The following is a 24,943-nucleotide window of genomic DNA, read 5'->3' as shown; positions in this document are numbered from 1 at the left end:
ACTAATAGGGTTAAGTGACTTGCCCAGGGTCACACAGTCTCTGAAGCCAGATTTGAATTCAGAAAGATGAGTCTTCTTGACTTCAGGCCCAGCACTCTATCCACTGTGCCACCTATATATGGTATACAGATGGGCAATTTCAGAACATAAGAGAGATGTTATACAGATGGAAGTGCTCTGTGAAGGCTTGTTACAACATTGTTCTAAATTGTATTTAAGGACTAGTTTATTCTATAGAGGAACAACTTAAACTAGGGGCCTACAAGCTTTCAGACCTCCCGAATCTAATCTAGGGTAAAATTTGATTGTTGTACCCTGATCTGAGATTATAAATTCTTGACATAGGTTTGGATCAGAGGAACAAAAAGGTAGAGTTAGCTATTATCAGCCACTTCAGAAGCTCTTATGGTTCAGTGACAGAATTACAGGTTTTTCTTTGGCCTGGGATTTCTACCCTGGTTATTACTCTATAGGCTTCAAACTGGGCTAGAAGATGAAACTGAGACCCTGTTCTGCTTCTGAGATTTGAGCCACACTACTGCTTCTAATTGCTTCTGAACCTACTCTTCTCTTAGTCCACTGCCTAGGTCCAGAGACCACTGGAAAAGGAGTTTGGAAGAGAGTGCAGTAGGTCCTCTCCTTTGTTCCCCTGAATCTGGGACCCAGAACTGGATATTAGGTGGCAAAGCTGCCATTTGGTACCTGTCCCCACTCTTGTGCCCCAGTATACTCATATGGGTGTGCCCTTCTATAGGTCTGGGATCTCTACTTTCCCTTGTCTACAGCTTCTCTCTGTAGTGGAATGCTTCCTAGGCAGTAGTTCTGGGCAGAGCCCAGTGTCTTTACAATCTCTGTCTCCCTATTCTGACCTCAACTTGAAAAAGGACTCAGGACTTTTTCTTGAATTTCTTTTCCAAATTCTATCTCCCCTCCCTTCCCTAAGACAGTAAGCAATCTGCTATTAGTTATACATGTGTAATCATGTAAAATATTTCCATATTAGCCATTTTGTTGAAGAAAACTTGAACCAAAAAGAAAATTAAAGAAGGAAGGAAGGAGAAAAATAGTATGCCTCAGTCTGTTTTCAGATGTCATTAGTTCTTTCTCTGGAGGCAGATTCATCATGAGTCCTTTGGAATTGTCTTGAGTCATTGTATTGCTGAGTCATTCATTCATAGTTGTTTATCATACAGTATTGCTGTTACTATGTACAATGTTCTCTTGGTTCTGCTCACTTCACTGTACATCAGTTCATGTACAGACTCACTCATGGAAAGACTCATGTCTTTTCAGGTTTTTCTGAACTCATCCTGCTCATCATTTATTAAGTATAGCACAATAATATTCTATTACAACTTGTTCAGCCATTCCCCAATTGACAAACATTTCCTCGATTTTTAACTCTTGACTACCACAAAAAGAGCTGCTATAAATATTTTTGTACAAATACGTCCTTTCACCCCCACCCTTTTTTTAATCATATTTTTGTAGTGGTATTGCTGGACAAAGGCTATGCACAGTTTTATAGCCCTTTGGGCTTAGTTCCAAATTATTCTCCAGAATGGTTGGATCATTTTACACTCCCATCAACAGTGCATTAGTGTCCCAGTTTTCTCATATCCCCTCCAATATTTATCATTTTCATTTTCCATCATATTAGCTAATCTGATAAGTATGAGATGGTATCATAGAGTTGTTTTAATTTGAATTTTACTAATCACTAATGATTTAGAGCATTTTTTCCATATGAATATAGGTAGCTTTGATTTCTTTGTCTAAAAAATTATATCCTTTGACCATGTCAGTTGTGGAACGACTTATGTCATAAATTTAACTCAGTTCTTTATATAGTAGAGAAATGAGAACTTTATCAGAGATACTTGCTAGAAAAAATTTTCCCCCAGTTTTCTGCTTTCCTTTTAATTTTGGTTGCCTTGGTTTTGTGCAAAATCTTTTAAAGTTAATATAGTCAAAATTACACATTTTATATTTTGTAATTATCTCTATTTGTTTGATCCTAAATTTTCCCCTTCTCCATAGATCACAGGTAAACTATCCCATGCTCCCCAAATTTGCCTATGACCTTTATGTACCCATTTTGACTTGATATAAGGTGTATAAGGTGTTAGTGTATACCTAGTTTCTGCCATACTGTTTTTCAGTTCTCCAAGCAGTTTTTGACAGATAATGAGTTTTTTGGATCTTTGGATTTATCAAACACTAAATTCTACAGTATAATGTGTACCTAATTGATTCCACTAATCTATCATCTATTTCTTAGCCAGTACCAGATTGTGTTGAATTACCACTTTATCATATAATTTGAGATCTGGTATGGCTGGTCTACTTTTCTTCCCCACCTTTTTTTTTTTTTTTTTTTGGTGAGGCAATTGGAGTTAAGTGACTTGCCCCAGGGTCACACAGCTAGTAATTGGTAAGTGTCTGAGGTCGGATTTGAACTCAGGTCCTCCTGAATCCAGGGCCAGTGCTCTATCTACTGCACCCCCTAGCTGCCCCTCTTCCCCACCTTTTTTTTCCCATTAATTCCCTTGATATTCTTGACCTTTTGTTCTTCCAGATGAATTTTGTTTTTCTTTTTCCCAACTATAATTTTTTGGTAGTTTGATTGGAATGGCACTGAAGAAGTAAATTAATTTAGTTAGAATTGTCATGTTTAGGGGCAGCTAGGTGGCGCAGTGGATAGAGCATCGGCCCTGGAGTCAGGAGTACCTGAGTTCAAATCCAGCCCCAGACACATAACACTTACTAGCTGTGTGACCCTGGGCAAGTCACTTAACCCCAATTGCCTCACTAAAAAAAAAAAAAAAGAATTGTCATGTTTATTCTATTGACCCATGAGCAATTAATATTTTTCCAATTTTCTAGATCTGACATTATTTATGTGAAAAGTGTTTTGTAGTTGTGTACATATAGTTCCTGGGTTTTTCTTGGCAGGTAGACCAGTATTTTATATTGTCTAGAGTTATTTTACATGTGATTTCTCTATCTCTTGCTCTTGGCCCTTGTTTGTAATACATGGAAATGCAGATGATTTATGTGGATTTATAGTTTTGAGTTTCAATTTTTATCCCTCCTTCCCTTCCCTCCCCTCCCCGAGGCAGTAAGCAATAAGATTTGGGTTATACATATATAATTATGTAAAATATTAGTCATTTGTACAAGAAAACTTGAATAAAAGAAAAAAGTGAAAGAAAGTGAAAAATAGCAGACTGAGGTCTGTGTTCAATCAATATCAGTTCTTTCTTTGGAGGCAGATAATATATTTACTTTATCAATAGTCCTTTTGGAATCTTCTTGGATCATTGTATTGCTAAGAATAGTTGTCATTCACAGTTCTTCATCAACCAGTATTGCTGTCTCTGTGTACAATGTTCTCTTGGTTCTGCTCACTTCACTATATATCAGTTCATACATGTCTTTCCAGGCCTTTCTGAAATCATCCTGCTTGTCATTTCTTTTTTTTAATTTAATTTTTAAATTTTTTAAATTTTTTGCAGGGCATTGGGGGTTAAGTGACTTGCCCAGGGTCACACAGCTAGTAAGTGTCAAGTGTCTGAGGCCAGATTTGAACTCAGGTACTCCTGAATCCAGGGCCGGTGCTTTATCTAATGTGCCACCTAGCTGCCCTCTGCTTGTCATTTCTTATAGCACAATTCCATCACCATTGTAACCATTCTCCAATTGATGTGCATTCCTTTGAGTTCCAATTATTAGCCACCACAAAAAGAGCTGCTATAAATATTTTTGTACAAATAGGTCTTTTTTTTTTTTTTTTTTTTGGTGAGGCAATTGGGGTTAAGTGACTTGCCTGGGGTCACATAGCCAGTAAGTGTCAAGTGTCTGAGGCCGAATTTGAAATCAGGTCCTCCTGAATCCAGGGCCTGTGCTCTATCTACTGTGCCACCTAGCTGCCCCCACAAATAGGTCTTTTTCTCTTTTGGGGGATATATTTGGGATATAAATCCAGCAGTGGTATTGCTGGATCAAAGGGTATGCACAGTTCTGTAGCCCTTTTTGCATAGTTTCAAATTGCTCTCCAAAATGTTTGGATCTTTTCACAACTCTACTAACAATGGATTAGCACTCCAGCTTTCCCACATTCCCTCCAACATCCAATATTTTCCTCTGATAGGTGTGAGGTGATGCCTCAGAGTTGTTTTAATTTTAATTTCTCTGATCAAAAAATATAAGATCTACAACATTATAAAACAGCAATCATCAAAACTATTTGGTACTAAGAAATAGAGTGGTGGATCAGTGGAATAGGTTAGGCACACAAGACACAGTAGTTAATGACTACAATAATCTACTGTTTGATACACCCAAAGACTCCAGCTTTTGGAATAAAAACACATTGTTTGACAAAAACTGCTGGGAAAACTGGAAAGTAGTATGGCAGAAAGTAGATCAACATCTACCATATACCAAAATAGGTAAATTAGAAGAGGAAGGAATAGTTTACCTGTCAGATCAGAAGGGAAGAATTTATGACCAAACAAGAGATGCAAAATGGATAATTTTGATTACATTAAATTAAAAGGGTTTTGCACAAACAAAACCAAAGCAGCCAAGATTAGAAGGAAAGCAGAAAGCTGGGAAACAATTTTACAGCCAGTGTTTCTTATAAAGGCCTTGTTTCTCAAATACATAGAGAACTAAATTAAATTTATAAGAATACAAGTCATTCCCCAATTGGGGAATGGTCAAAGGATTTGAACAGGCAGTTTTCAGATGAAGAAATTAAAGCTTTCTATAGCCATGTGAAAAAAATGTTCTAAATCACTATTGGATTAGAGAAATACAAATTAAAACAGCTCTAAGGTACCACCTCACACCTATCATATTGGCTAATATGACAAACAAGGAAAAGGATAAATGTTGGAGATGGGGGAAAATTGTAACATTGGTGGAATTGTGAACTGATCCAACCATTGTGGAGAATAATTTGGAACTATTACCTACTGTAACTATTACCCTTTGACCCAGCAATACCACTAGTAGGTTTGTATCTCAAAGAGATGATCAAAAAGGGAAAAGGACCCTTCTATACAAAAATATTTATAATACCTCTTTTTGTGATGGGAAAGAACTGGAAATTGAGGGAATGACCATCAATTGGGGATTGGTTGAACAAGCTTTGATTATATGAATGTAATGGAATACTATTGTGCTATAAGAAATGATGAGCTGGCATATTTTAGAAAAACCTGGAAAGAATTACATGAAATGATGCTGAGTAAAGTAAGCAGAACCAAAAGACACAGTAACAGCAAATACACAGTAACAGCAAAGTTGTGGGATGATCAACTATGACAGACTTAGCTCTTCTCAGCAATACAATGATCCAAGACATTTCCAAAGGACTCATCATGGAAAATGCTCTCCACATCAAGAGAAAGAACTATAGAGTCTGAATGAAGATTGAGGCATACTATTTTTACTTTTTTGTTTTTTCTTTCTCGTGTTTTTTTCCTTTTGTTCTGATTTCTCTTTTACAACATGACTAATGTGGAAATATGTATAACATGACTACTATATATCATACATAAGATTGCTTGCTGTCTTGGGGAAGGGGGAATGAAGGGAGGGAGAAAAAATGCAACTCAAAATCTTACAAAAATGAATGTTGAAAAAGATCTTTATATGTAATTGGAAAAAAATACCCTTTTTTTAAAAAAAAGTTAAGCTATGTATTGTCCTGATTAAGTATATGTTCTTCCAACACTGTATGTACTATATGTCAGTTTAAATTCATTAACAGCCTACATTACTATTGTTTCTAACACCAGTATTGGGTAAGAAAACTATTAGTGTGAACCTGGAGCATTAAACATATACATATTTTTATTTGATGTTACATAAACATATTTAATATACACACATATATATATATATATCTGTATTCAGAACTTATAAAAATAAATTCCTATGAAAACCTCCAAAAACATATTTAAATTCTAAGTTGTCTCACTTATTAGGCCCTCTTCTTAACCATGCATTTGATAACTGAATCAGAAGGCACTTTCATATTTCAAGAATAAATAATCCAAGGAGGACTAAATACTATGTTGTTGTTTTTTCCCTTAGCCATAAGTTTTTGTGTGACTTAAAGATGAACAATTTTTGCAAATCAGTCTTTTGAGAGTATATTTAAATATAATTTTAATGTGTTTTTTTTTCTTACAGAATGACATGACAACTGCTCATTTACAATGGGGAGAGATACTTTTGCCATTACTTAAAAAATACAAACTTAATATCACATGGGGTGATCAAGATTTGTTAAATATAATGTTTTTTCATAATCCAGGTAATTAGATGTTTTTGTACTTTTAACATACTTTTCAAGTCACATGAAGAATTCCTAGTCATCAGAAATTAATAATTATCATAGTTTTTAGTGAGTAGTTAAACTTATTCTTGTCATCATTACTTTGGAAGTTTTGTTCTAAATAAGATTTTTTCATTTTGGTAAATTTTGTTATGTAAAAATTCTAGATGAGATAGTAAATCCTTCTCAAATATTAACTCTATAGAAATATCCTAAAAGTTTGTTTTTATTAGAGTTATGTTCATCTCTAAATCTTTTTTGTGATACATTTTTTTTACATTTAGAAAGCCTTTTTGTTTTTCCATGCCAATGGAATTATCGGCCTGATCATTGTATATATGGAAGTAATTGCCGAGAAGCTGAAGAAGAAGGAATCTTTATTCTCCATGGAAACAGAGGTGTTTACCATGATGATAAGCAGCCGGTTTTTAGAGCTGTTTATGAAGCACTGCGAAATGTAAGCATTTGCTCTTTTATTAGTTTGTTGTTTTTTTAAAGTAAAATCCTGACCTCTTCTCTCCCCTTTCTCCAAATTCCCTTTTCCTGCTCATCACACTTTCTTGCCTGCAGCCCCATCCATTGTAATTAGGGCGAGATATGTTTCCCATATCCCAAAGTATAAGCATGAATTCTTTGAATGAATTGGAAAACCAGGAAAGGAGAGGCTTCTGTAAATATGAAGCAGATACTCAGTAAAATGAATTGAGGACAGTTAAAAGATATACTGCATAGTTCATGTGACCAAGATAAGTTCTCATAATCTCATTTGAAATGCAAGTACTGAACTTCATACTATTTTTTTTTTTGCGGGGCATTGAGGGCTAAGTGACTTGCCCAGTGTCACACAGCTAGTAAGTGTCAAGTGTCTGAGGCCGGATTTGAACTCAGGTCCTCCTGACTCAGGGGCCAGGGCTTTATCCACTGTGCCACCTAGCTGCCCAAATTCATGCTATTCTTTCCAAAACTATACTTTCTAACAGAAAACTGGAATGGCACTTTCTACTTAGGTTAGTTTAAGTAGTTTTAGTAGCATTCGTTGTAAATCTGTTTTTTAAAAAAATAATAAACATTTTTATTTAAAGTTTTGAGTTCCAAATTTTATGCCTCCTTCCCTCCCTCCATTCTCCCCCTACCTGAGGCAGTAAGCAATCAGATACAGGTTATACATGTGCAATTATGTAAAACATTACCATATTAGCCATTTTGTATAAGAAAACTTGAATAAAAGAAAAAAATAAAAGAAAGTGAAAAATAGCATGCTTCAGTCTGTGCTCATTCAGTATCAGTTCTTTCTTTGGAGATGGATAATATGTTTCATCATTAGTCCTTTAGGATTGTCTCAGATCATTGTATTGCTGAGAATAGTTGTCATTCATAGTTCTTGAAACAATATTGCTGTCACTGTGCAAAATGTTTTCTTGTTTCTGCTAACTTCACTATACATTAGGTAAATCTGTTATTTTACTGGACTAAGATGGAAAGATATAGAAATGACCATGACTGGGGCAGCTAGGTGGTGCAGTGGATAAAGCACTGGCCCTGGATTCAGGAGGACCTGAATTCAAATGTGGTCTCAGACACTTGACACTTACTAGCTGTGTGACCCTGGGCAAGTCACTTAGCCCTCATTGCCCCACAAAAAAACAAAAAGAAATGACCATGACTATCTTCAAGGGACTTAGAATAGAGAAAGGGAGATAAAATTATGTATAAATTAACAAAATCCAAAGCAGTGTCGTAAACATTCTAGAACAGGTAGAAGCAAAGTGCTACAGGGAGGATACAAGATAGTGATCTTCCATCTTCAGAATCAGGGAAGATTTTATAGGCTATGGGGGTTTTGAAATTAAACTTCCAGTTAAGATTTAGATAAATATTGATGAGATTGGCAGAGAATGAGGCATTTATGGTAGAAGGAATAGTGTAGGGAAAGGTATATGGAGTATATTCTAGAAATGGTAAAGCTTACCTAGTATAAAGTTTGTAAAGGGTAACAGTGAGAGATAAAACTAAAAAGGGATAGAATTCTGGCATGGAAGGTGCCTGAAGGGCATCTAGTCTACACACATTTCTGATAAGTAAATATCCAGCCTTTCTTTGTTGAATACCTGCAGTGTTGAAAAGGAAAAATTCTTTTTCCCTCCTCTTTACTTTTTAATTTATTTAAGCATTCATTTTTTTAAAAAATTGAGTTCCAAATTCTCTCTCCTCCTCCACCCATTGAGAAGAAAAGCAGTATAATATCTATTACACATGTGAAGTCATGTAAAACAATATTAGCCATGTTTAAAAAAAGGCAAGAAAGGGGGCAGCTAGGTGACACAATGGATAAAGCACCAGCCCTGGATTCAGAAGGACTTGAGTTCAAATCTAGCCTCAGACACTTGACACTTACTAGCTGTGTGACCTTGGTCAAGTCATTGCCCTACCAAAAAAAAAAGACAAGAAAGGCAAGAAAAATAAAGAAAGTGAAAAAAAGTATGCTTCAGTGTGCATTGACAGTTTATCAGTTCTACCATTCTGGAGATAGATATCATTTTTTATCATTAGACCTTTGGAATTGTCTTGGATCATTGTCTTGATTAGAGTAACTAAGTGTTTCTCAGTTGATCATTGTTACAATATTGCTGTTACTCTGGAAACATTCTCCTGCTTCTTCTATCCTTACTTTGCATTAGTTGATGTAATGCTTTCCATCTTTTTCTAAAACCATTTGGCTCATCATTTCTTACAGCATAATAGTATTCCATCATAATCACATACCACAATGCCATTCCCCAATTGCTGGGATGTCTCATTTATTATTTCCAATTCTTTACCACCCCAAAAAGCTGTTAGAAATATTTTTGTTACATATATGTCTTTTCCCTTTTGATCTCTTTGGAATATAGTAGTAGGGGCTGGATCAAATTGCTCTCCAGAATGGCAGGGTCAGTTCACAACTCCACCAGCAGTGCATTAGTGTCCCAATTTTCCCACATCCCCTCCAGCATATTTCATTTTCCTTTTCTGTCATGTTAGCCAATGAAAAACATTAAGAGCAGCAGCCTATTCTGTCTTTCGAAATCCATAATAATTCATCCAATCTGTTTTCTCTTTTTGTGGTTTATATCTGTTGCTTCTCAGGGACCAGATAGGGTCTAAAGTGTACAGGCTTTAAAGTACTTGAAGAGGGGCAGCTGGGTGGCGCAGTGGATAGAGCACCGGCCCTGGATTCAGGAGTACCTGAGTTCAAATCCGACCTCAGACACTTGGCACTTACTAGCTGTGTGACCCTGGGCCAAGTCACTTAACCCCAATTGCCTCACCAAAAAAATAAAAAAATAAAATAAAATACTTAAAGAGAGGTAACCTTAGGTTTTCTTTTCCAGACTAAATAATTCCTATTTTCTTTAACCTTCTCTGTCCTCCTTGAACTCCTGTTTATAAAAATACTTTCTGTTGGCAGCTAGGTGACTCAGTGGATAAAGCACCAGCCCTGGATTCAGGAGGACCTGATTTCAAATCTTGCCTCAGACACTTGACAGTTATTAGCTGACCCTGGGCAAGTCACTTAACCCTCATTGCCCCGCAAAACAAAACAAAACAAAACTTTCTACATTGTGGCATTTAGAATTGAATTTAATTCTTTCATACTGGTAGCTAGGTGGTACAATAGAGTGCCAGGCCTGGAGTCAGGAAGACTCATCTTTGTGAGTTCAGATCTGGCCTCAGATATTTACTTAGCTTTGTAACCCTGGGCAAGTCCCATTTGACTCATTTTCCTCATCTGTAAAATATATATATCTTTATAAAATATACAAAATATGATATATTTGCCAAGAAAATCCCCAAATGCAATCATGAAGAGTCAGACCCAACTGAAACAACTGAATAACAATATATTTTCATATTTTATGAAAAATACTAATAAAATGAACTGAAAAGTATTCAGAGGGGGGTAATAAGAAAAATTATTAGATCAGTTGAAAGGAATATTTAGTCTGAAAAAGATTTAAGGAAGACATTATAGCTTCCTAGGCTATCATGAAGGAGAGGCATTAATATTGTCTGCTTGATGCAAAGGGCAGAACTAGTAGCAGTAAGTGGAAATTGTAAGGGGGCACATTTAGACTTCATTTGAAGAAATACTTCCTAACAGAGTTACCCATAAATTAAATGGGTTTATTCCTCTTCATTTGAAGTTTTCAAAAAAAGGCTGAATGAAAATATATTAGGTATGTTGTAAAGTACAAATCAGCCTATGTGGTTCTGAGATAACTACCAAATCTGAAAGTCTGTATGTAGTCTGATCACGATAGTGTATGGAGCTATCATTTTTCTTGTTTAGGACTCTGTCCTAAACATCTGTCCTAAACATCAGTCTGTTGACTCACAGAGCTTTTTTACCCCCATCTTCTACAGACAGTTATATTTCTTTTTATTGAATTTCACCTTTTTTAGATTTGGCCTAGCATTCTAGTCTATCAGGGTTTTTTGAGTACTGAATCTGTCATTTATTAGTTGTCCTCATCTTTGTACTTTTCATTCAAAGGTGTGGATAAGCATATCATCTTTGTTATTATCCTTATCATTGATTTAAAAAAATGTTGATCCCTAGGGCTATAAGAGATCTATCTTAAAGGTGTCATCTGCCCACTGTCTTTTTTTTTTTTTGTCCAGTTACACGTCCTAATGGTACTTATCATCTAGCTCACAACATCCTATCTATGAGGGCAACACAAAGAGACTTTACCCTCTTTTCTCTATCTTTGAATACCAGCACATTTACCCTACTACAGACTCTTTGCCATTGTCCATACTTAAGAGATCCTGGACAATAATGGTTCAGCATTCACATCTGCAAGTTCCTTTAGCACCCTGGGAGGTAATGTGTTGTAGTGGACAATATTGGATTTGGGAGTCAGGAAAGACCAGGTCCTGACTCAGATTCTTAGAAGCTGCATGTAATCTTACCTAAGTAAACTATCTTAACCTCTGTTTCATCTAAAAAAAGGACAATATGTTTTTATCACCTACCTCACAGGATTGTTTTGAGGAAAGTATTTTGTAAACTTTAGAGTGTTTTATAAATGTTGAGTTAGTCATTATGTAGCTCTTCTGAATTCATTAAGGTTGGGGAATACTAAATATTCTTTTTAAATACTTTAAATTTATTTATTTTTGCCTTTTAAAAGGCTTTTATTTTTTTCTAAAATAATAAACATTTTTATTCATAGTTTGGGGTTCCAATTTTTATCCCTCTTTCCCTCCCTCCCCTCCCCCCTTCCTGAGGTGGCAAACAATCATATACGGGTTATACATGTATGATTATGTAAAACATTACCATATGTGTCATTTTGTATAGGAAAACTTGATTAAAAGGAAAAAAAAATGAAAGAAAGTGAAAAATAGCATGCTTCAGTCTGTTCCGTCATTATCAGTTCTTTCTTTGGAGGTGGATGGTATGTTTCATTAATAGTCCTTTGTGGTTGTCTTCGATCATTGTATTATCTAGAATAGTCAAGTCATTCACAGTTCTGTATCAACCAATATTGTTGTCTCTGTGTACAATGTTCTTGATTCTGCTCACTTCACAATACATCATTTCATACACGTTTTTCCAGGCCTTTCTGAAGTCATCCTGCTTGTCATTTCTTAGAGCACTAATAATATTCCATCACCATCATATACCACAGTTTGTTTAGCTATTCCGCAATTGATGGGCATTCTTTTGATTTCCAATTTTTAACCACCACAAAAAGAGCGTCTATAAATATTTTTGTACAAATAGATTTTTTTCTTTTTTTGGGTATGTCTTTGGGATATAAACAGTGATATTGCTGGATCAAAGGGTATGTACAATTCTTTAGCTTTTTGGGCATAGTTCCAAATTGCTCTTCAGAATGCTTGGATCTTTTCACAACTCCATCAACATCCACTATTTTCTTTTTTTTGTTATATTTGCCACTCTGATAGGTGTGAGGTGATACCTCAGAGTTGTTTTAATTTGCACTTCTCTGATCAGTGATGATCTAGAGCATTTTTTCATATGATTATAGATAGCTTTGATTTCTTTGTTTGAAAACTGCCTGTTCATATACTTCGGCCATTTATCAATTGGAGAATAACTTGTAAATTTGTCTCAGTTCTCTATATATTTGAAAAATGAGGCCTTTATCAGAGATATTTGTTTCAAAAATTCTTTCCCAGTTTTTGGTTTCCCTTGTAATCTTGGTTACAAGATTTTAGTGTGAGATGTTGGTCTATACCTAGTTTCTGCCATGCTGTTTTCCAGTTTTCCCAGCAGTTTTTGTCAAATAATAAGTTTTTGTTCCAAAAGCTTGGAGCTTTGGGTTTATCATATACTAGATTACTATAGTAATTTACTATAGTGTAATTTATATCTGTTCTGTTCCACTGATCTACCTCTCTTTCTTAGCCAGTACCAGATTGTTTTGATAATTACTGCTTTATAATACAGTTTGAGATCTGGTACTGCTAGACCACCTTCTTTCATGTTTTTTCATTGATTCCCATGATATACATAAGCTTTTGTTCTTCCAGATGAATTTTGTTATTTTTTTCTAGCTCTATAAAATATTTTTGATAGTTTGGTTGATATAGCACTAAATAAATAAACTTAGAAAGGATTGACATTTTTATTATATTGTCTCTACCTGCCCATGAGCAATGAATATTTTTCTAATTGTTTAGATCTGACTTTATTTCTGTGAAACATGTTTTGTAGTTATAGTCATATAGTTGCTGTATTTGTCTTGGGAGGTAGACTCCCAAGTATTTTATAGTTATTTTAAATGGAATTTCCCTTTCTATCTGTTGTTGCTGAATTTTGTTGGTAATATATAGAAATGCTAATGATTTATGTGGGTTTATTTTGTATCCTGCAACTTTGCTAAAGTTGTTAGTAATTTCAAGTAGCTTTTTGGTTGATTCTCTAGGATTTTCTAAGTTTAACATCATATGCAAAGAGTGAAAGTTTTGTTTCCTCATTAACTATTCTAATTCCTTTAATTTCTTTCTTCTCTTATTGCTATAGCTAATATTTCTAATACAATATTAAATAATAAAAATGATAATGGGCATCCTTGCTTCACCCCTGATGTATTGGGAAGGCATTTAGGTTATCCCCATTATAGATAATGCTTGCTGATGGTTTTACTCTCTCCCTTTAAAAAAAAAATTGTTGTTATTCTGAACTTGACCAGCAGCATCAATCAAGTAATTATTAAGTATCTATTATGTGCCAGGCACTGTACTAGGGACAGGAGTTACAAATACAAAGAATGAAGCAACCCTTACTTTCAAGTTGTTTGCATTCTGATGGGAGGAGAAAACAAGTACATATAAAAAATATATACAGCATATATATGTATAGTAAGTAGGTAGTTTAGGAAGGAGGGCACACTTGGAGTTGGGTAAGGAGAGAGTTGGTTCAAAATATGGTGCTTATGTGATCCTGACTGCAGCTTGCACTATGTTTTTCTTTGCTTCATGAGCTCTGAATTTTGACTATGCCATTCCTAGGAGTTTTCATGTAGGCTATTTCATTTATGGTTTCTTGAAATATAGCTTCCAGGCTTTGGGAGGTGTGTATTTGTGTTGTCATGTTTTTTCAAATAGAATTGTGATTCTTAAGTTGCCTCTGCTTGGCCTTTTTTCCAGGTCAGTTGTTTTCAATAACAGATAATTTAAATTTTACTCCATTTCTTTTTATTTTGTTCTAACATTTCTTGTTTCATAGAATCATTGAATTATTTGGCTATTGTAATTTATAGAAAGTTTTTTATTTGAATAATGTTTACTGAATTGTCTTTTAAGCTCTTAATTCTAATTTTTTCCAATAGGTCTCATTACATTTCTCTCTTGCATCATTTTTCAGTGAAGTGCCATTTTAAGTCATTGCTAGGAGAAATGTGGGATGAGCTAGGCTCCTTTCTGCCCTTTCTTGCCACATTCTAAACTGGAACATTCAGTTCCCTTTTAACCTTTTTTTTTCTATTCTTACTGTTGAAAAGATCATCTTCCATGCCAGAGAAAGCAGAAGCAAAATTGGAGTTTACTAGTTGTCTTATCTTTTTTTAATTAACATTATCTTATCCATCAGTTATCAACTGGTAACTTTTTTCTATTCTGTTTCTTCATTAGGTAGACTCTGGTCATTAAACCTATCCCATTCTCTTAGTAATTCCCATGGGGGTAGAATTGCCTTCCTTTTATTCCTTTCATTGGATTTTCTATTGTACTTTATTTCACATGCCTTTTGCATTTAATAGCCAGTGGAGTTCATGACTTTTATTGTTAATTACCTTCCTGTATATTGGTTTCTATCAGTTACTTGTTCCTCTCTTCTCTCTGTTCTCCCAACTTCTTGTGGCATTTTTTATACAAACACATGCACACTCACCCACATTTATTAATTCTTATTACGTTTACTTTATTCTTTCTCAAGAGCTTTTATTCTGTAAGCTGTGCTGCAGAAATCCAAATCTTGTTCTGAGATATTATTTTCCATATTGACTTCTTCTTCCAGAGGCTCTGTTTTTAGTTGGCAGTAGCCATGGAACAACAAAAACAAAAAAACTCTTTCTTCCTAAAGTCTTCTGCTGCTTGCCTAGGACTTCATAATTCTGAACAATTATTTTTAAATTCCTTCTCATTGTATCATTTGTCTCCATGTGTATTACCAGTGGGTCTATAGGTTTGACAAATCCAGGAGGTTCTCTGTCATACAACTCTGGGAAGGCAACAAACCTTTCTATTAACTGATCAGGTCAGGAGGCAGTCACCAGCCACCACTACTCATCTCTTCTTCATTACTAGATGGCCCTTCTCTTGGTGGTCACTGTGGATCTACTTTTCTTAGAGCACAAGAAAGTGGTTCTTCCTCAGGATCTAGCTCTACCTTCTGTGGGAGAGATTGACAGTTACCTTCTATATTATTCTCATATGCTAAAGATATCCTGAACTCTCCTACCCTAATCCATTTAATAATCACTGATTGATCTATAATTCATGAATTTATATATTTCTTGAAATTCTTTTTATTTTCAACAAGTAAAATCTTCTAGAGGTAAACAATTACACCTTTTTTCCCCTTGCTTTGAAAATTACTTCCTTGTATTTGTTCTAAGTTCACTTCTTCAAGAAATTACCCTATATTATTGTGTTCTGGGATTCATAAAGGAATTTCATGTTTTCTTAGATTATATTTCCTATTTGATCATACAACTATAGCCTGCCAGCTCCCAAATTCTGGTTCAAATGAAGGTGACTAGTCATATCTTTGTATGACTATACCTTATATCCCTCTATTGTCTCTTCACTGGCATGTTTCTCCTATTTCATAAAATATGTCTTCCCTATCTTGGGAAACAAAAAGCCCCACTGGCTTGGTGTAGTCCTTTTCCTTCTTTTCATTATCAACATTTTTTTTGTCATGTCCTTATTACCTACATTTTCATACTACTTGCTACTTCGTAATTAATCTTTTGTAATTTTGATTTTGCCCATACCACTTCATTGAAATTGCTTTCTGAAGCACTATCAGTAAACTTCATGTTGCCAATTTTGATAGCCTTTTCTCTTTTTTCATTCCTTTTAGTGTTCTTCTGTATTTGATACTATTTACCAACCCACACTTTCCCTCTTCAAACATCTTTCTTCTTCATTTATATGACATACTGTTTTGATTCTCTTTATTAAAGGAAGACTTATTAATGCCACTCCTGTTCAGGTTTGATGTTGGGACAAAATGAGTCATTCATAATTCTTTGAATAGTTAACAGGTTGCTTTACCTGTATACTTTACATTTATATGTAAACTGATATATGAGTGAGCAGAACCAAGAGAACATTGTGCACAGTGACAGCAGTATTGTTTGATGAAGAACCGTGAAAGACTTAACTATTCTCTACAATACAATGATCCAAGACAATTCCAAAGGACTAATGATGAAGCATACTATCCACCACACAGACTGAAGCATGCTATTTTTTACTTTCTTTTTTTTCTTTTATTCAAGTTTTCTTACATAAAATGATTAATATGGTAATGTTTTACATAATTGCACATGTATAACCCATATATGATTGCTTGCTGCTTCAGGGAGGGAAGGAAGGATAAAATTTGGAACTCAAAACTATAAATAAAAATGTTTATTATTAAATATATATTTATGTATGTATATATATACATACATAAATATATATATAAAATTCAATACCCACAAAAAGATAGCATACAAGGAGACAGTGGTATTTAACTTCTTTGCTATATATACTGAATCCATATACTGAAGGATATGGTTCAGAAATCTACCAAGTTGGTGGGACTCTCATTGAACCTGGATGGGATGTACTTGGGTAGACAGGAAGCTACATCAGGGAATGTCGATCAGGTACCCAGACCTCTTTGTTGAAACTAATACTTTTTGCCCAAAACAGGGAAATCCTGATCCTACCACATTCCTCTTAGTTCTAGTCCAGGTCTTCTTTCCTAAACCAGTATCCTAGCTAACTTTCTTGACTTTGCTTTCTCACCCTCTGACCTTACTTTTATCAAAATAATCATCCTTCATCACTGTCTTCTCTCTAATAACATTATTTCCCATAATTTCCTATCATAAACATTCTGTCATATTTAGGCAGTTATAGCCACCATGGTGGATAGAAACCCAGGAAAACTGGGTCCAAGTCCTGCCTCTGACACTAACTTTGTGTTCTGGTCTCCTAAGTCATTGTCTAAGAGTGTAAGTTGCAAAATGCAGATAACTGTACAAGAAAAGACAGTATTGTTGTAAGAAAAGTGCTTTGCTACTCTTAAGGTACCAGAGGAATTGAAATTATTATTACTTCTATTACAACGGACCTCTTGGTACTAGAAGGTACACAGGGTCCTGAGGAATACATGCATAAATCTTGGATCCAGAAGGTTGCAAATTACAGGCCCTTTCACCTTGCTTTGACCAAGTCACTTGCTTTTCAGCATTATTGAAGGTAATTTACCATCAAAATCATAGATCTAGACTTTTGTATTCCCCCTTTGTTTATCTTCCCTGAAAAACAAAACAAAACATATAGGTAGAAAAATTCCAGTGGCTAGGATCAAATAATGAACTTTGTTGTTTGTCACCCCTTGAGACCTTTCCAGTCTTCTTCTTCTTTTTTTTTTTTTAAGTGAGGCAATTGGGGTTAAGTGATTTGCCCAGGGTCACACAGCTAGTAAGTGTTAAGTGTCTGAGGCCGGATTTGTACTAAGGTACTCCTGACTCCAGGGCCGGTGCTCTATCCACTGCACCATCTAGCTGCTCCCCCTTTCCAGTCTTCTTAGCTTACTGTTCCTCACAAACAGCATTTCATTTCAATTTCAGTACATTTGCATTGGCTGCCCTTCATTCCTGGAAGCTCTTCACTTTAACTCTTAATATCTCTAGTTTCTGATGATTAAAATTTGAGAAACATTTCTGCATAATTTAATAATTTTATTAATAAGGCCAGCAGGTTATGAATAAAAGGGTGATCATTGGCTGTCTCTCTCAGACCAAAAATCCCTAATGGCAGTGGGATCTCAGCTTATATGCCCTTCAAAGAGGAGGTGTTCCTGAGGGATGCCTAATCACCTCTAATTGGTTAATCAAATGGGAGGTGTGCTATCTTTTGGTATGTGACTTAGGTCAATCAAATCTTGGTCAAAAAAGACATCAATTTCCATATCATCTGTCTTGATAATAGAGAAAATCAACATTTTCCCAGCACCTATCTGAGCAAATACAATGGACATTAGCCCAAGTTTAGGATTTCTTTTACTGTCTGATTAGATCTTGAACTGGGAAATCTCTAAGAGAACTCTCCCACACTGGTTGGTTTCTGGATGAGGAAGTAGGAAAGGGGGAAAACTTTAGTCCTAATACAATAATTAGTTATTAATTTTAATTAATTTTTATATTTTTTCAGGGCAATGAGGGTTAAGTGACTTGCCCAGGGTTACACAGCTAGTAAGTGTCAAGTTTCTGAGACCACATTTGAACTCAGGTCCTTCTGAATCCAGGGCCAGTGCTAATTAGTTATTAAATATAACTGAAAATTTTTCATTTTTCACAAGTTTTCTTAAGGTACAGATGAAGCACCATCTTTGGAAACCTATCTACTCTCTATATTTTGTATTTAACTATTTATGTACTTATTTTTCCCTTTAGAATGTAGACTTTTTTTGCTTTGTCTTTTTATTCTCAGGATTTTTGCACAGTGTTTGGTACATATAGGAAGCATTTAAATGCTTATAAATTGTTTCCTATTTAATTTATCATGAAAGGAGTTATTTAACACTTCACTGGTAAGCAAACAGTATTTGTCTTGATGATGTTAGGTCTATAATAATAAGAATGTTGTCTTTACTCAAAGTACAAGTTAATTATCCATTTTAACTGAGGCTTTCCTCTTTTTTTCTTCTCATTTTTAGTGTTCTTTTGGAGATAAGGTACATTCCTTGTTACACCCATTAGAACTGGAACTACAAAAGACTGTACATACATATTGTGGGAGAATACACAAAATATTCATGAAACAACTAACAAAAAGTATAAGAGATAGTTATGACCGACCATCAAAGGCAAGATGACTTGTAGGTGAAGACTTGGCGAATCTGTTGAACTACAAAAAAATGTGTGAATGATTTTCATGTATAATGTGTTAATATTTAGGAAGGAATTATTTATCATTTATCCAGATAAGCTTTACCAGAGAGAGTAAATTGAGGTATGTTTTATTGTTATGAAGAATAAGTTGGAGCCTTATATCTAACATTTGAAATTTTGTTAATCATTGTTTGCTTTCAATCCAGTATTGGTGAAAATGGACTCTGACTGATGAATAGTTTTAGTTTATATGATTCTGTTGATTGTTCATTCTCTAGTGGGTGAAAGAAACAGGGGTATATAAGTGAAGAGCCTTGTACCTCATACATAATTTTAAAAATATGAAACTGTGAATGTTAGCAATAATTTTGAGTCAGCACTAACCTCACTTTAATTTTGTGAGAATAAAGTTTACAGAGACAAAATTGTTCTGTCTCTAAGGAAATGTGATATAACTACTGAAAATCTTTGTGCCTTTTGATGTTTCATCTCAGACATGTTAAAATGTTTTTTGTGACAATCATGCTTAAAATAATTGAGTAAATTACATGCATATTTTAAAGCAAGCTGTACAAAGTAATAGAAAGCTAGTATAAACTTCTGAATACTGTTAATAACGATTTCATGTGAAATAACACCTTTACATTTGTTTTAAAGCTTCTTGAACATCTTGCCAAAAATCAAATTTAGACTTAAGTATGTTAAAATATGTATGGGGAACATTTTTATTACTTTAAGTGAAATTAGTTTGTAACTTTACAGGATACTTATCCTGGGAGTAAAAGAAGTAAAATTTTAGTGAAAATCATAAGAGCATTCTAGTATCAAATTAATATAATGGCATAGTGGACCAAATTGTAGTTACACATTTCTTACAATCAGTTATTTCAGTCATCATAGGATTGAAATGTTTTCCACTTCAACTTCTTTTTTCTACCTCAAATTTACTTTGCCAGGTGTTTGTAGAACAGAAAAGTTGGCAGAGCATCACCATAATTTTATGGAAAATCTATTCATAGATAGTTTGTAATTAAGGAAAAGGTTATTGGTTCTACTAGGGAAAAAAATGTTTTTCCATAAATTGCACATCCTTTTCAAGTGAGGATACTGAATTTTTTTCTTGATTTTTGAAGGCTAGAGAGTTTCCTTCATTTTTGGTTTCTTGATATTATTCGTAATTCCCATGGCTCATAGAACAGTACTGGTTCTTGTGAATTGACCAAATTCCATATTTACTATTTCCCTTTTTTTTCTTTGGTATTTTAACTTTTTTTATGGTTGAGTTTATTTAACACAAATAAAAACGTGCAAATCTTTTTACTCATTTTCTTCACTCTTCAGTCTAGCATTTGGATTGGTGATCTTTATGGCTAGCTGATTCTTAGAGGTAACATTGTGAACACAGTAAGATGTGTTGCACATCAGGAGCACATCTAGCTCTGACATTGTGCACCAAAAACTTCCCGAATCTACTAAGTAACATGTTTTGTCTTCTTGTTGGTGGGCATCGTCTTCACACTCTTGGTTTATTTCAGTTTCTCTTGATCTTGGCATTTCTTTCTGGTAGCAGAATGAACTTTTTGGTCCTCTTCTTGATGATATTGGGCTTCACAAGTGGTATGAGGGCAGGCATGATGCCAGGAAAGAGATAACAACCCCTCCATGGGAAGCTGTATTTTAACTTTTAAAGGAGAAGGGAATCACATAGTTAATGTATTATTTAAATAGGGACAAAATGTGTTTGCTTTTTGAGACAGAAAGGAGGTGGTTTAGTGGCTTGATTTTCCTGTAGTGGCTGACATTGTGGTGAGTTGAGAGGGGAGAGGTAATGTGGTAATTGCAGTGAGTCAGGGTGTAACTAACCTGGCTAATTTGTTGTTTCAAGGAAAATTAAGAAGAATTAGTGTGTGGAATGTTGGTGGTGGAGCTAATAGCTTTTTGAGGGTGGCAATGGTTTCATTTTTGTTATTATTTCTCTAGCATGTATAACAGATATTAATCTGGCACATAGTTGGAACTTAATAGATGCATGTTTGATCTGCTTAAGAGACTAAGTTACATTGAAGTAGGTGACTTCGAGATAGAGAATTAGAATTGTAGAATTTAAACCTGGAAAGATACCTTAGAGATCATTTAGTCCTACTCTCTTATGTTTAAATGAATAGAGACCCCTCCACCAGAGAGATTAAATTACTTGCTCCAAAACACACAGATGTTTTTTTTTTCTTTGCATCTCTCACCAATTACTGAATTAGCGGGAAATCAGCACAGCTGCTGTCTTCCTTTCCTTTGGCACATTATTATCTTCCTATAGGTGCAAGAATTCTGGGCTGTACAGTATGATTGTATTTGTGTGATCAAATACAATAAATGTGGAATATTGTGGGATGTAAAGTCTGAAGGAAATAATTTCTCTAAGAAAATCTCAACAAAACCTGAAGAACAGATAAGAAGAAAACTGACAACCACCCCTTCTAGTTTTTGTATTGATTCAGCCTTATATACAGCCTCTTTTTACCTCCTCCATCAGGAATATATCTTGGTGATGAGAAGGAAGTTTTCCTTCAAAATTTGGGGAGGAAAAATACAGGATAGGGAAAATTATGTATGTTAATATGATCATGGATTTTAAGATCATGCACTCCTCCTCAGAAACTCCTCAGAAGCCCATATCAGTCTTGACAATTGAATTTGGCATACCAGATTTATTATTTATTACCTGTATGACCTTGGGAAATTTCCTTTAACTCTCTGGGCTTCCATTTCCTTATCTGTAAACTGAAGGAATTGGATTAGATATTGCCTAACTCAATAACCATAGGTTTTTTAGACTAGACTGAAAATTCTTAGTATGGGGTAGTTCATTTACTTCATAAAATTGCATTATACTTAAGATGATTCTCAGTGGATCTGAAGATTCTATTTAGATTTGTCCTAGTTACCATTTTATCATAAATTGATTTACTTCATTTACTTGTGTTAGGTGACTAGCCCATTATATTTTGCCCCATAGAACATTAATTTTACTATTTAAAATAATTTTCTACATTTGGCTTTTTTTCTTAATATTTTATGTCTGTGGAGTAAATGGAACTTTTAACTGTATTTAACTGTAACCTATATTTCAGTAATATAAGTATTGCTTTGTTCTCTGTGTGTGTGTTTGTGTAAACACACAACACATATTTGCTAAATTTAACAAACATTAAGTGTCTACTGTGCATTGTAAAGCATTGTCATGCAAAAAAGAAAAATGATAGTCTCTGCTCAGAGTTTACAATCTAATATAGTGTATGAAGTTACACATGTAAACATATGATCTTTGAATAAGTATATTTAGCAGCGATGTGAACCCATATATGGGTTGATGTACCAAAGTAATATGATTTAAAACAGTTAGCCAAAGTTCTATTATTTCATTAAATTTTTTTTTTGTGGGGCATTGAGGGTTAAGTGACTTGCCCAGGGTCACACAGCTAGCAAGTGCCAAGTGTTTGAGGTCAGATTTGAACTCAGATCCTCCTGAGTCCAGAGCCAGTGCTCTATCCCTGTCCCTGGGGCTGGTGCTTTATCCACTGTGCCACCTAGCTGCCCTGAGTCCATTACCTTTTTATTAGGAAGTGGGTAACCTGGTTTATCATGAGTCCTCTGGAATTTTGTTTGATCGTTGCATTTATCAGAGTTCCTAACATTTTAGTTTAGTTTAGTTAAAATTTTTGGTTATCATGTAATATTGCTGTTACCATATACAATGTTCTCCAGGTTCTGCTCACTTCACTCTTTACCTTTCATGTAAGTTTTTCTAGGTTTTCCAGAAAGTATCATGATTGTCATGTCTTAGAGCATTATAATATTCCATTTTAATCATATACCACAACCTATTCAGCCATCCCCAATTGATGGGCATCCCCTTCATTTCCAGTTCTTTGCCACAACAAAAAGAGCTGTTATAGTTTTGTACTAATAGGTCCTTTCCCCCCCACCCCCACCCCTTTTTCTTTTTAGATCATCTCTTTGAGATACAGACCTAGTAGTGGTATTGCTGGGTTAAAGGGTATGCACAATTTTATAACCCTATGGGCCCAATTCCAAATTCCTCTCCAGAATGATTAGAACAGTTCCCAACTCTACCAACAGTGCATTAGTGACCCAGTTTGTCCACATCCTCTCTGACATTTAATCGTTTTCTTTTTCTGGCATATTAGCCAATCTGATAGGTATGAGGTGCTACTTCAGAGGTGTTTTAAATTGGATTTCTATAATTGATAGTGATTTAGAGTATTTTTTCATATGGTTATAGATAGCTTTGATTTTTTTCTAAAAATAGAATGTTCATATCCTTTGGGGGAATAACTGGTATTCTTATAAATTTGACTCAGTTCCATATATATTTGAGAAGTGGGTAAAAGGCCCAAAGAGATACTTGCTGCAAAAATTGTTTCACACCTTTCTTGGCTGCATTCATTTTGTTTGTGCAAATGTTTTGCAAAATCATGTATTTTATATCTCAATACTATCTCTTGTTTGGCCATAGAGCTTCAGTGGGGCAAAGGCCCGAAGAGATACCTGCTGTAAAAATTGTTTCACATCTTTCTGCTTTCCTTCTAATATTGGCTGCGTTCATTTTGTTTGTGCAAAAGCTTTTCAAAATCATGTATTTTACATCTCATAATGAATACTATCTCTTGTCTGGCCATAGAGCTGTAGGCTTTAGATTGGGCTGAAAGCTAGAACTGAGATTTGCTCTTCTCCTGGGCTTAGGTGTTGTTTGCTTCTGAGGTGTTGTTTGCTTCTGAACTTGTTCATGGCTTAGTACATAGCCTTTGGGTGGTTTCTAAATCTGGAATGCCACTCCTTGGTGCAACTCCCTTCTTCAGTCAGCCCTGCATCTGTAAACTTGAACTGGTTAGTAAATGACAGAACTGCCGTTTGGCAAGCAGCTAACTTTATAGAATATCTGCTTGTTATGTAAACTCTAATGAGCAGAACATAGAGATGGGGTGTGATCTAGTGGGAATGAGTCACTGTGTAGTATCATTTATGTGCACCTTTTTTCACATAAAGAATTAAAATTAAGTAATGTTTTATACTGTAACCATTACATTCTATCTTTTCTTTGTGTTTTTCTGTTTTCTGAAATGACTGATTTGCTGGAGTACCTTTTTTCCCCCTTAATCTTCTTTAAGCATATCCCTTCAGTGAAAACTTTTAAAATTTCTAGTTTCTTGATCCACTGTTTTTAAAAACCTTTTAAAAAACCTTTTCCTCTTCTTCTTAATGGAAACCTTCCTCATAAGGTTTGGGTGATTTCATTAGTATAGAAAACACCCAGGTGAAGAAATTCCTACTGATTCGGGTCAACAAGAAGCTCTGTAACTTGGAATCACTAAGCTGCATAGAACACGGAGAGGTTAAATGATTTGCTCAGAGTTACATATTATAGATGAGTAGGGACCTGAAATCAATGTTTTTCTGCATCTGAGGCCAGCTTTCTATGTACTACTTTCCCATAAGCAACCATGCTATCTGAAATTTTAAGAGAATTTTCATTTTCTTGTTAATAGTTTTCATGGTGTCTCTTTTTGCTAAAAATGAATTTTAAAAGCCCCATTCCAAGGAATCCTTTCATTAGCCTTTTGTTGAAGAGTACATGACAATGTACTCTTTTTCCATTGAAAGTTAGTTAAAAGTTAAAACAACTTTCAGTTATCACCAGAAATGGCTGTACTCAGCTTTTAATTACTTTTCTCTTACTGTCTGAAAAGTTGAATGTATTACCAAAAATTTTTTTAAAGATATAGAACTATAAAAATTAACTTCTCAACATAATCGACATCTCTTCAAACATTTGGCACAATTCACAAATTATTTTCACCACTGCTCAAGAGCTTGATTTAAATAGCAGCTGAAACAATATCAGTGAAAGAAATTGAAAATGTTGCTCTAAAACAAGTGT

At 34.8% G+C, this 24,943-nt stretch overlaps 1 protein-coding gene across 2 annotated transcripts in view; it reads left to right on the top strand.

The window, feature by feature from the left end:
* GXYLT1 (glucoside xylosyltransferase 1) overlaps positions 1–22,958 on the top strand; it is a 71,207-nt gene extending 48,249 nt beyond the window's left edge. For both annotated transcript variants that reach the window (XM_043968643.1, XM_043968642.1), the window contains 3 exons: positions 6,208–6,331; positions 6,637–6,809; positions 18,813–22,958. In XM_043968643.1, the coding sequence (XP_043824578.1) occupies positions 6,208–6,331; positions 6,637–6,809; positions 18,813–18,971 (456 nt within the window). In that variant the 3' untranslated portion in view covers positions 18,972–22,958. The remainder of the gene's footprint in view (positions 1–6,207; positions 6,332–6,636; positions 6,810–18,812) is intronic.
* Positions 22,959–24,943: the final 1,985 nt, after the last annotated feature.

The sequence above is a fragment of the Dromiciops gliroides genome, chromosome 5 (assembly GCF_019393635.1).
Source record: "Dromiciops gliroides isolate mDroGli1 chromosome 5, mDroGli1.pri, whole genome shotgun sequence".
Classification (NCBI taxonomy): domain Eukaryota; kingdom Metazoa; phylum Chordata; class Mammalia; order Microbiotheria; family Microbiotheriidae; genus Dromiciops; species Dromiciops gliroides.
This window is presented reverse-complemented; position numbering and strand designations above follow the sequence as displayed.